Consider the following 13,087-nt stretch of genomic DNA (forward strand, 5'->3'; position numbering starts at 1 on the left):
AGCTTTACGAAGCTCACGCGTGATTGCTTGGAATAAAAACTCTTGCGCATTTCTGCCGGTCGGAATAATGAGGGGTTACAATAACGGATCTATAATTATTGATTCCATCTTGAGCGGATTGCGAGAGGAGGCGAGAATAAACGGGCATAAATCAACAAAGTCGGGACATCTCTTCGCGATCTATAGACGTCTCTTCTCGCGATTATGCCATGGCAGTAAACGCCGTCATTCGAAAAGGCTCTCCATTCATTTACACTTCGTAAGATTTCCCATTGTATATAGTATTCGACGATATTTCAGGACCCGGCTTGATTTACAGCTTCGACAAAAACAAATAAACATACAGCTTGATATGCTCGCTTATTCCCGACGTTTATCTCCACCGGTGTTTATATGTTTTGGAGAAATGCGCCATTCTGATCGCAGATAACTGCAGATAACGGATTTAAAATATTTTTAAAAGATAGCGAGAGAGAAAGAGAGAGATTTTAAAATATTATCAGATTTCCTTTCAAACGAAGTACATTCCGCAGCCTGTCGAAATCCGGAAAGTTTCGAAACAAACCCCATTCACAGCTAAAGAAACTGTAAGGATGACGCTCATTGTTCCGTAGTTTCCACAATGGCCTTGAAGTTTTCAATAGGTACGTATTCTCGTATAATCCGTAGAATATCTATTTATTTTACATCTTTTGTATTCTAATGCACAGTGCAAAACGACAGTTGACTACAAGATGAAGATAACGAAACTGTTATTAAAAATAAAGATGAAAAAAGTATTTTTTACACATATTTTATTCCTCTAAAGGGCTTTGAATAAGATTTTATTTTTTAACAAAATAAATTGTAATAATGTTTATTGAACATAATTATTGTTATAAACAACTAGTTTTTTTTAGACATGAATATAATATTATCTAATAAAAGACGCAATTACATTTCCTGTGATGGCAATCCGTGATTTCAGCTATCGATATCTCATTATTTTCAAAAAAGATATGTCTTGAGCGAAGGGTAAGAAGACTAGAAATAAGCAAAATTATCTCCGCTGCGCTATTACTATGGTCAAGAAGAAATAATGACGGAGTAATTCAAGATCAATCTCATCGATCAGCGGTCGATCGAGTTTCATACCCGTCGCTTCGCGTCGCGTGTGATACACGTGTTTGTTGCCGATTCCATTAACGTAATTTTCATTCGTTTCGTCCCGATCGAGAGAATTTCTTTCACGTGCGCGAAACAATCCTGACAACCCACGCACTCGCTTCGATGAAATCCATTGTCGAGCGGTCATGTACCGCGAGATTGAAGGTTATTATTGTTTAATACGGTCAATAAAGCTGCATTATGGTACTACAACCACAAACGTAATACTAAGGTTCCACAGGGTCTCAAGTTATATCAGAGGTTCTCACTGGAGGGATATTAAATTTATCGCAGGATAAATCGATATTTCTTTGTCAAGAATTATCTAATAGAATCAGTGTGATTATTTATACAGCGTATAGAAAAATTAATGAAATACATAGAATTAAACTTAGGTAATATATAAAATCACGGCTTTAATAGTAAGTAGAAGTAATTAATTCTGAATTCTAAGAAACTTCAATACAAAGTATTAAAAAAAAATTAATCGTATACATATAAGATTGCTCTGAGCAAAGGAGAATTTCTCATGCCTTCTTTCACGTAACCCTTTCGCAAAAAAATACGGCGAGCGCCACTGCGGTCCGTCCCGCGGCGCTCTCACAGCGAGGCCGATCGTGCTTCGAAATAATCAAGATCACATTGGCCTGTCCCGGATCAAAAACATTAATTTTAAATTATCGAGATGGCACCGGTCCACTCCTGGCGGATAACGTACCGCGACCCCGAAGGCGTTGCTTGCATCTCGTGGCGATCAATGGCGCCGCTCGCCGTGAGAGATTAGGCCGCGGACCGTGATTACCGGTACATAAATATCAAAAAAAGAAACGGGAGGCGGAATGGGCACCGCGGAGAGAAGGCGGTAAAGGAAAGGCCGCGCCTCTTGCTTCCAGACGAATTTCACTTTTGATATATTCGCGCGGTAGTGTCACCTTCAAATTAAAGAAACTTTCACGCGACTGGCCGGATCCTCGCGGAATCAAGCTTGGATTACGTGTCAACGTGATTTCTTCGAACATGGAAGGATTAATTTGTCGATTTATGTGCAGTCGTCTTCTTTGTTTAACGACGCTATCCATTGAGAAGGGATACGTTCGACGAAACGATAAAATGTTATTAAATCAGTTTTTAAATACATTAATAAATAACTTTACGAATAACGACTATAGATAATCGCTTACATTTATTAGGTTTGCTGACTTATGCTGCTAGTCACTATACGTAGCATCTTGATAATAGTACTGTGCTGACTTTGGACATTGTAAGGCGATATTGGAACAATGCTGGTATCGACCAACACTACATTAACAAAGCAAACAGAGAGCCGAAGATACACGACCTGCGAGTACCGAGCTTATCTCGTCGAAGCAATTACCAACGGATAGGGACGAAATTAAAGATGCGTATCGACCGACATCTGCTTAGCACCATCAAATTAACACTTGTTTCGGCCGTCAATTAAACGATCGCTCGATAACGTCCCACTAATTTTATACTCGTGGCCCAGGTACAAATTTCTCAGCCAGATTTCTCGGACCTTTCGAGAAGCGCAATAACATAAGTTTATAGTGCATGTAAATAAGCATAAATTTCATGGGATAAAATCGTTTTACAGTGAAAAGCTGTTTACATATTTAAAGAAGAAAATATGTTTCATTATTTAAAGATGTTTAAAGATAAATTAAATATACAATTATTTAATTATTTAGATAATATTGCCGAAATATGTAATAATAGTTTTAATAATGTGTACATAGTGCTGAGATGAGCTTCATGCGGTATCGCAGTGATTAAGTATGCAAATAAATTTCTGCGATATTTAATTCGCCGACGCTCGTTAACACCGACTCAAGACAAATTGTTTGCCTAGCACGGGTAAGCGCAGGCAGGCGCGGAGGTATTTCTAATTATTCCATATGCATAGGTTTAATTAAGGACTCGGGTCGCGCACACGTATACGCTTGATAAATAGTCTCGGTGGCGAAGGTTGGCGATCCGGGCGATCGATTTATTCTTGGCAGGTAACCATCGCGAAGTAACCATTAATTTGAAAGTTTCGGTCCATAGTCGCAATTACACGAATTATCGAATCCCGAAGGTCAATCCCTTCGGATGAAAGCTATTACGACGAATTAACCCGCGTTATGATTACCCGTGCCCACGGAACATCTTCCGCGTTTCTCTTTCGCTTCGTGTTTCCACGACGAAATGCAAGCTTCGTAAGACGCGAAATAGCCGGAGTTATGTACATCCGGTGAGAATTACATCGATTGCAGTTTTAAGAAGCGAAAGCTTAATCCAGAGATCTCCATTTCGCGATGGGCTCGTCGGGCCTTAAAAAGGATTCTTTGTAACCGGCCTTACTTCGACACTAATCGACGTTCACCAACGATAATCCTCAATAAGGCCGCTCTCGGGTTCCTCCCGGAACACTCGTATGCGCGGTAAAAGAAGATCCAACGCGTCGATGCGAGCGTGCACGACCCAGTTTCGACGGTGTATCGGTAATTTAAGATCGATAAACCTCGATCTATCGAGCCTATCCAGTTACGTGTGCGCAGGCCGCTGCCGCCGATGGGATTAAAAAATTCAGCCATTCACGGTAATCCTTTCTCGCGCGGCGAAAATAATACGAATGCGGCCGGAACACGACACCGTCGATCGTATATTGAATTTCCTGAATTGGCTTGAATGTGCTTGATATTCGATAAAAAAGTGGATTAAAAATATTATGTTCCGGGACATTATTATATGTGTGTGTGCCGTCAGGCGTACGAGTCGGTAGGGTGAATCCCCGTGGCTTCCCTTCGCTGTCCCCCGAATCCCCTTCAATTCACCTTTCCTTTCGCGATGATCTTCGCGGTTAAGTTCAAAATCCTCTTTGAAAGCTTTTTCACGGTTTTACGTTTCATAAACACAGCGACGAGGCGGCAGGGCGCGCAAAGAGATCGAGGGAGAAGAGAAGACGCCAGAAACGAAAGGCTTATCATATTTTTTTGACCATGGGACAAATCCCTAAATCTTGTTTACAAGCAAATTCCACAATACGGGACGTAAGGGATTTAATGCCGACTCCCGGCCGATTTCCGCGAAAGTCTTCTCTAAAGTGTAATTTACTACGGAAGGATTATGCGACGTGGAATCCATCCAGCAAGTAAAGCTCCTCGCCAGACGCCTGCCAAATGCGTTCTTTACGCGTTCACAATACGCGAATTATATACCGAAAGCGCATTGGTAATCTCGTGATTGAGAGTAGCACGCTGAAAGGCATCTCTGAGAAAAATTCATGAGAAATATTTACTAATACATCAGATCGCACGGATAAAATATTCGTATATTTGCAATTGAAATATAATTCGCCTCTCAAATAATTTGATTTATAGAAATGGATTTTTAAAGTTAGCAATTTCCAATGTCGGATATACAATTGGCAGGGAGGTAAAATTTATTTTGCGAAAAATCGTGACGGGCAATATAGATTGTGATATCGATTGGATACGACTGAGAAAACACCCTCTCCTTACCCTCTCAGCATGGTGTCTTCGGACCAGCGAAGCGTCTGCTAACAGGATTACTATGACGCGATTGTATACGCGTCAAGGAAATAGAGCGCCATTGTGGCATTCGGATACACGGATTGGGAGGCCAGACTGAAAATTATAAACGTGTTCCTTTCATTCGTATGCTAAATATTTCCTTCAAGAAAGGACATCTGCTATCTGCTAGCCCCGTGGGATTTATCAAAAGATCTCGCATAGGAAAAGCACTAAAAATTTCCTTATAATATATATCAATTTTGTTATTATTTTTTAAGTAACAGACATACATACATAAAATCGAAGCATATATTTTATAGATTTGTACAATTAGTAATATTAAGAAATAGAGAAAATAAATTTTTTTTACCCCTTAATCTTAATGTATAAATAACTAAGCAGGAAGAACACAGAGTGGTAACAGGATAGTTAACGCGAAGGCAAACACGAATACGTGTTTAAAAGGTCGAAAATAATTTTCTCATTTTTCTCGTTGACTTAAGCGATTTATCCATTCGATCCTTAGCTCCCCCTCGTGTTCACCGATGTGCTCCTCCGCAACTAGACACGCCACACGTCGACGCCTGCCATCATTTAAGAAACACGTCTGTGTTAGTCGAGGCGAGCGTGCGATGATAAAGCTGACGTGATTTTTCAGCTATGTTACATCGATAGGGGATGATATGAACGAGTATTCCCATATGCTGGAATGGACCAAGCGGTCGTTCCCCAAGATGCGGATAACAGGCACCTAACACCCCATTTGTTAGTATCTCTCGCTCATTTATAAAAAAGGGTTGAACAAATTCCCGCGGCGGATAAAAATACAAACCGGAAATTGTACAACATTCATCCTGCCAAGTCTTCGCCGAGGTACATAGTCAGGCTTATTTTTATCTCGAAAACATTCAGAGAGCCTAGAAAATACGTTGGCTTTCCATTTGCATAAAATATTGCCAATTTCTAAAAAAAAAGAAAACGCCATCTCATCTCGCAAAATCATTCTTTCAAAATTATTTTATGTAATCATTTCTCCTATATTTACATGTTGCTTATCAAAATAGTTCTTTATTCTCACTACGCACAAGTGAATTTGCTTGTTCATCTTCTCAGCTTCTTTCCTGTTTCCAGCGTATTTACATTTATCAATATTTGGCGGTGCGTGCGGTATGAATGTGTTTTTGCTCAATCATCATCTTATACAAATCTGTTCGGTCACGTTCTCTCGGATTCCGGATTCTTGATTAGGATGGATTTCAGGCATCAGCCAGGGAGTGACTCCGCCACCCACGTATTCAATTTTCCGAAAAGCTCGGGTGTTTGGTCCATCGCTGCATGTGAGTCTCGCAGTTGCACAAAGCCGCGGCATGACGTCCAAGGTGTTCCGTCGACAATAGCGGAATACGGCATGGAAAAGAAATCCCTACGGTCCCCTCTTGCCCGTTTGATCCCATCGATTCACGGTTCACTTAGTTCGAGTCTTCCCTCGACATTTGTCGTACAACTCACTTTGATGTTGTTACATAACGATTCTCTGTCCACGAGACATCAAATCTCCCCACCAGTCGTCGGTAGAAACCGGCATACATTTTCCTCGGACTGCGCTTGATCGTTCACGTAAATTTTATGGGTAGCCCGTTTCATTTTCCTCTCGAATCTAGTAGTAGTCCATCCGGGGGCTACCACCATGGGATTCCGTTGCGCCGCGGCCGGTTCTGCCCATAATTATAGCCCCGAGCGGGCTCAATAGAAAGACGTTTTAAATGATGGTGAAGCATAAAAGACTTGCGTGAGAAAAGTAGGTTTGTACGTTTTGAATGCTATGTAATTAATATTTAAAAAAAAAAGCAATTTTAGAGAAATTATATAATCTCCTTTTTCGAATATAACGTGCAATATAATTATAATATCTCAACCGTTATTTAATAGCTCTAATCCCTACGTTTCTTTCCATGCAATTCTATATACCCTTTCTGAAGCTTCATTATTCTATGCCGTCATCGAAACTAATACGGGAACAATCCGTGACACAAAATATTCTAAAATAGTCTGTGTTTCTTGAGGCTCCTCTCCACGGTCCAGGCTGCTCCGAGCTGGCCCACGTGGAGTCACGTGGCAATAACTCTAAAATTTGATTGCAGCAGACATCGGGATAGGGGCTACCCCCAAGGCAACTGCGGTAATAGGCCCTCAACCCTCGCACCCACGCTCTTTCCGTTCTCGAACTAAGCTCCGGACCAGCTCCGCCACCACTCTACCATCACCACTCTACGTCGTAAATAAAACGAAATTGTTGACCGGTACCTTTCGGCTGGTTAAGCGTTAAACAAAGGCCCACGGGATGTCGGGCGCCGTATCTTTGATCTCTGTTTGCCGAGGCATGCATCACCCGCGAGATAATCAGGAATAATTATTTGTTAGATAAATACGATCGCAGCCGGCGATAGCGCGCTAAATTTATGATGGACCGCTTGCCGTTTGTAAATGACGTAGTGGAGAGAGAGCTCGTTCGCGCGCGCCGAGCTATGAATATCGCCACTCGAAGCGTGGAGGGCACGAAAGTCGAGCGTGTGTTAAATATAGTTCGCGTGAATTTGGTCTAATGATAATAATTCATAATGATACAATTAATACCGTGGCAGCACATTTGGATACATAATTTCATTTGAATCAAATAGATTAATTCTAATACTTATATTATTTCTCTGAATTTCTATCGAGCATTATCTTGAATGTCTTTGAAGCTCGAAAATAATAAAGAGAAACCTCGTAGATTAAGTCACGCGTCTCTCAGTCCGAAGTGACTTTAATATCGTGTTTTACCACGCACGTGTATATTAGCGTACGTGTTGACGCGTGTATGTATGCACGTCGAGTGATAGACATACCTCTTGCCGTGTCTGACTCTTGCGTAATGCTCAGCTAACTCGAATAGCCTTTCCCGATCCTCTCAATGATCGAGCTTCACGAGAGGATCGTTGCAACTCTACCTCGCGTTCCTGGCATACCAAGCGAAATCGATGCGTCCGCATCGCCTGCATCGGTGCGTCGATGGAGGGTGATTCTCATGCAGATATTTTCAAGCACGATATATGCCAAATGAACGTGCTCGATTCTCACGGTTGTGTTACCTGTCGCAATCTTTAAATGATGGTATCACAGTAGATGTATTATATCTGTCAGACGCATTTATTTTTTTCTCCTTTTTGCTTCCTTTTAAAGTACGCCGGAATAATAATATATGCATAAATTCTACTCCAGATGTATGCACACACAGAAGCAGAGACAAGAAATAAATAAGAACAGGTTGCTAAAATTATGCTTTGGTTTGAGTTGAATTATGATACCATATTATAAATTAATATCTTTTTGAAAACGTCAAATTAATTTCATGTAAAATTATAATATTTCTTACAAAGCCCGTCGAATTTATGGATCAGAATTTTATTTTACACCACGGCCGCGATTGAAAATTTCCAGACGGGGTCCGGTGTGTCTACCGCGGTCTACCGTGTCGTACATCAACGTCCCGCGGAAGGTGGGCGGACGTCGCGTCAGCGGCTGACGCCCCGCGAAATTGAATCTAAAGGTCCGTGTGTATCCCCACACGCCAGTCCTCCCCACGGAGCTGCAGGGAGGTCGCAAATCATCACCTCGCTACATTTACAACGTTAGATAGCCCAAGATTACAGTCGTTCCAACGCTCGGCTACGCTGTAGGAACACGAGGCGCCGTCTCCTCGCCCTTCGTTTTCTTTTCCCTCGGCCGGGATATTACAGCGCGCCCTTCGCGAAAGCGATCCTTTCGCCGTTCTCGCGGGGCTCGTTGCCTACTTAAGCGAAACAATGCGGTCCCTCGGCAATCGGCCGCGCGAGTAACGTCCAGCTCGTAAATTATCCGCCGGCGGGGACTAATGAGCTCGTGATTATAGGGACCGGGAATAAAAAAAAAAGGGCGGATTCTTTGCGGACGCGCGATGACGTTCGCGCCGATGGTATGTATCTCGGATTCTCGTTGTTGCCTAAGACAAATACGCGAAAGTGTATCGGGACGACTTTTTCTTCTCGGCGTAGGTATATAGGAGATAGGTTTCGGCGGACGACCGGCATTCCGTGGCTCCGGAATGGAGCGCGGATGCGTCGGGCCCGATTAGATTTAGCAGAGTGACGTGGGTTCGAGGGGATTCACGAAATTATCGTCGATGGTACATGATATTTCCAAAACAAAGATCTGTACGCCTTGCCATCCCGCCGACCGAACATCTTTAAGCCGCTCTCGCGAGATGTAAAATATTATCTACTTCTTTATTTGAGACGAAAAGTTCCACGCGCATATACGGTGCCTCACTCCACGGTTCACCCATTCTTATCTCCCACTCTTGGAAAGATTAAGAAAATTCACCGTATTACGCGACCTCGCGTAAAGATCTCGGGAGTATTATTTACGAACTAAGGCTTGATGATCTCGAGAGGATCAGCCCGTATTCCGTTTGCCGATAGGATTTGCTGCCGGCCGGTCAAACAATGCGCCCTGAAGCGCGCCAACGGAGCCACGTTTCTCTCTCTCTCTCTCTCTCTCTCTCTCTCTCTCTCTCTCTTAAAGATTTCTCTTAAAACGACGCAAGCGTTCACGTGTGGCAGCAGAAAGGATTGGAAGTGGGTATTCCCTTACTTTTTTTTTTGTTCGCGAGGGACTTTGGTCTCGCACACGAAATTCCAAACATCTTCCTCCCTCGTCCTCTCGCCCATCGGCCGTTCCGTGTCCTCTCGCGCGGCCCCGCAAAACATACGCGAGCACATACAGATTCACCCTTTCTCGGCCGTCTTAAGCCGTTCCCGCGTTTTTACATTCTCGACGAAATCCCCGCGGCTTTGTGCCCGTTTATTACGTTTGCCAACCAAATGATGTCATTAGATATACTTAGGCCGGGTTTTATTGTCGTCTTTTATGCCGGTCGGACGGCTTCCGTGAAACGAATTCGTGCTGAACGTTCACGACTCATCGGTTATCACGCCGAAATTCGTTCGCTGTCTCGCTCACGTCCCTCCGGACAGACGGCTTTACGGCCTTTTTCTTCTTCTTCTCACGACCACGTGAGAACCCAGCTATACTGTTTTATTGCCTTTATATTGCCGGATATTTCGTGGCAGCTTTCCATATGAGACTACGCGCGTCTTGTACACGCGTATCTTTTTACGATAAGCCTTTGTGCGTTACATGCATCTCGAATGCGACGATACCAGTCCAAGGTATCCCGTGGATGGAGAATCATGGATTTTAGAACAACGAAAAACTGACGCGGTTGTCCGAGCAATGTTCTGTTGCGAAGCAGGCAAAAACAATCGAGAAACTCGATATAAACTCGATATAAACTTTATATATACGACGGAGAGTGAAAGATTGCAAAAAATGTTGTATCTCTGTGTGATAGCATGGCATACATCATTGAGAAATATTGATTGATAATTTTTATCTCTTTTTAGATAATCTTTATCTCTATTTTAAACGTGTTTAATCAAAATTCACGATAATCTCAGTACTCTTTTAAATTTATATAATCGTCGAAATAAATATTTATTATAATTAAGTCGCGAAAGTTTTAAGTTATTCACAAGCACTAAAGATGGTTATTATAAAAAAATACTAATGTTACAGAAAATTAGGAAAAAATATAACTTGGCCCATGAGGGGATCGAACCCGCGACCTTCGCGTTATTAGCACGACGCTCTAACCAACTGAGCTAATGGGCCAGTCGAGTGAAGGGTATAACTTTAGTTATTTCTTGTTAGATCGTGACATACTTGTTATTTAAATGTTTATGCGATTATTGGAGAAGCAATTTATTAAATAACAATCGCGAGATCAATATAAATAGATCAAAATATTGATGTAGTAGAATATACAAGCGTCCAAGATATTTTGTAGAATGATTTATTAAGAGATGTGTGTCGAAAGAATTGATAGTCTTCTTTTTCGGCTTCTGTATTGACATTTCTCAAAATCATCAAAATTCGTTAGACAAATTTATTAAGTGTAGATTAAATTTACAAGAGCAAAATGCCGGCCGAATTGCCCATTGACATTCTAAATAGGCCCTTGTCGGAAATTGTTTTTAGAAGAAAAAATAATGCTTTATTCAAGAAACTAGCGCGAAAGACTCACTTCAATGTGAAAGAAGTCGAAGGTTATTCAGTAAAATAAAATAAATTGATATACTCCTGTTACATATTAATTTTTTTTTCTTAATTTAATATAATTTCTATATTTCAATTGGATAAATTTTAATTTTACTATAGCGTTAGCGGTTATACATAAAAAAATAACACAAACTTTGGGCCCTATGACAAGATTGGTGTTTCGAGATGTTTTACATTCTGGTTTGGATTTTACTGAAAATATTCGGCATTTATATATCGACAGAATTTTCTCTGCGTTTGACAAGAAAAACGTTCTGCAAGTATGAGAAATTAACGTAAGTATATTTAATCATTCATATTTCTGTAATTAAAATTATAATCGTATAGATTCATCTGGAACAGTGGATTGAAGGACTCTCCACAATTCTTCGCGGCAGCCTGAACGAAAGGATACATTTCGCTTTTAGTGTAATCTTTATGTTTCTATAATTATTCTAATTATTTAATCTGCATCCAAATTTTTTATAAAATTAAAATCGTTTTGTCTTTAAAAAAATGCAGAGAGACTAAGCTTTAATAATCATTTTCTAATTGTAACATTTATGAAACGCAGATATACGATTTTATGCATACTAACAAATTGAAGAAAGAGCAAATATTTCCCTCAATGCGAGGTTGCTTGATCAAATTGCCAACAGACGAAGATTCCGATGAAGCTGTAAAGGTTAATTAATTAGCAATGATAGATAAGGCTCGAATATTAATGTTACTAATAAAATATCAATTATCAACGATACTAAAAATTCGTATCTTCCAAGCATAAAGTTTATATAAAATAATAGCTTTTACGGCGTCATAGGATTTGATTGATTCGCTGTTGAAAAAACTCGACATCGATCGCGACGGTGTAATATCCGAAGAAGAATTTCACAGAGCTATAAAAGAGAGAAATCTATTGCTGCTGGAGTGCATGGGGCCGGTGTTCCCGTCTAGAGTAGCGCGACGAACATTCCTGAGCACATTCACGGATCGGCTTGGACGATTCTGATTTTTTCCGTACGTTTTACGAAAGACACGTTATCATTTGTACAATTGTACATATTTAGCAGCGTGTATCCTCGTTCCGTCAAAATCCGTAACAATAGTTACTTGTATAATAAAAATGCGAACAAGCCGTTTGAACTATGTATTGTCAGGAGTCTATTCAAGTTAGAAAACCGAAAAGTGCATTCTCGATGCAGCGGACGGGCAAATGCGTCAAATCAGACAGAAGAATCCTCCTGAACGAGATGACGCTCCAATAAATTTTCGAGACCGTCGGCGCAGCGTACGGCTTTTACGACTCACCGAACGATGGCAATTGACTCGTTCGTTTTCTTCGCAAACAATCGCTAATGGACCGCGATAATGCCGCATCCTAATCGCATCAAGCTGCATCCGCGATACGATCACCAAGGGCGATCCGAATCGATCGTTTTAATGAGACCTCGCGATCGTCATAAAACTTATTACTATTATCAACGTAAATAGATAATCGATACATATATCCGCGCGCGCGGACGCGTGCTATTTATCGTAATGCATCGATCGCGACGTGTTTTGCAATCTGTTATTATATACGATGTATAACTAACAATATATATACAAAACATTACAGGATAAAAGCTAATATGATCTGAAAGCACGAAAAGGGGAAAGAGAAACGGATCCCGAAGGATATTCGGCTGTTCTTCTATCGCGCGGATCGCACGCCGGTCCACCTGCTCCGCGATCTCTCAATTAATAGAGACCGCTCGTGAGATACGGAACAAATATAGACCTTTCTTGCGAGCGAGACGGGTCCCGCAACCCCACCAGCGCGAATCGCGGTCGTACGCGCGTTACGAAGTAGAAAAAAAAATATAATGAATGTTTGAGGGATCCTGCGGACGGACGAATGGCCCGATCCGCGTTTCAAGCAGCTACAACAACAAATTAAACGAGAAAGTCTCGAGGCTTTCGTCGGCTCCGCCGACGTCTCTCGTTGCCTATGGTCCCGGCTACAATGCGTGGGCGTAGGGTATACAGTACCGAGTGTGTATGGGCAACGCGTATTTCTTCCTCAGCCGATGATGGTGGGGAGGGCGAGCTGGAACGATATTGTGTAAAGAGTATAATAACGTGCGTATGAAAGGCCGGATCCTTTGTGGGTAGCCGACCGTGTCCTGAAAGGATCTTCCAGGATCTGCTTGTGGGGGTGGCAGGGAACAACGAGAGGGGAACGACCT

General features: G+C 41.6%; 1 protein-coding gene and 1 non-coding gene across 3 annotated transcripts; one reads left to right on the plus strand and one right to left on the minus strand.

The window, feature by feature from the left end:
- Nucleotides 1–10,359: 10,359 nt before the first annotated feature.
- On the minus strand, nt 10,360–10,433 carry Trnai-aau. The gene has a single exon. It is a non-coding gene; the product is annotated as a tRNA-Ile (tRNA).
- A 156-nt stretch (nt 10,434–10,589) lies between these two features.
- LOC105455541 (EF-hand calcium-binding domain-containing protein 1-like) lies at nt 10,590–12,484 on the plus strand. 2 transcript variants are annotated; one of them, XM_011698939.1, is made up of 6 exons: nt 10,590–10,867; nt 10,980–11,140; nt 11,208–11,288; nt 11,434–11,544; nt 11,680–11,876; nt 12,017–12,484. In XM_011698939.1, exons 1-5 carry the CDS (start codon nt 10,741–10,743, stop codon nt 11,866–11,868), a joined length of 669 nt encoding a protein of 222 aa, XP_011697241.1. In that variant the 5' UTR covers nt 10,590–10,740; the 3' UTR covers nt 11,869–11,876; nt 12,017–12,484. The 2 variants fall into 2 exon arrangements, with proteins under 2 accessions (XP_011697241.1, XP_011697250.1); XM_011698948.1 differs by having other exon boundaries at nt 12,062–12,484.
- Nucleotides 12,485–13,087: the final 603 nt, after the last annotated feature.

The sequence above is a fragment of the Wasmannia auropunctata genome, unplaced genomic scaffold, assembly GCF_000956235.1.
Source record: "Wasmannia auropunctata unplaced genomic scaffold, wasmannia.A_1.0 LD336106.1, whole genome shotgun sequence".
Lineage (NCBI taxonomy): Eukaryota > Metazoa > Arthropoda > Insecta > Hymenoptera > Formicidae > Wasmannia > Wasmannia auropunctata.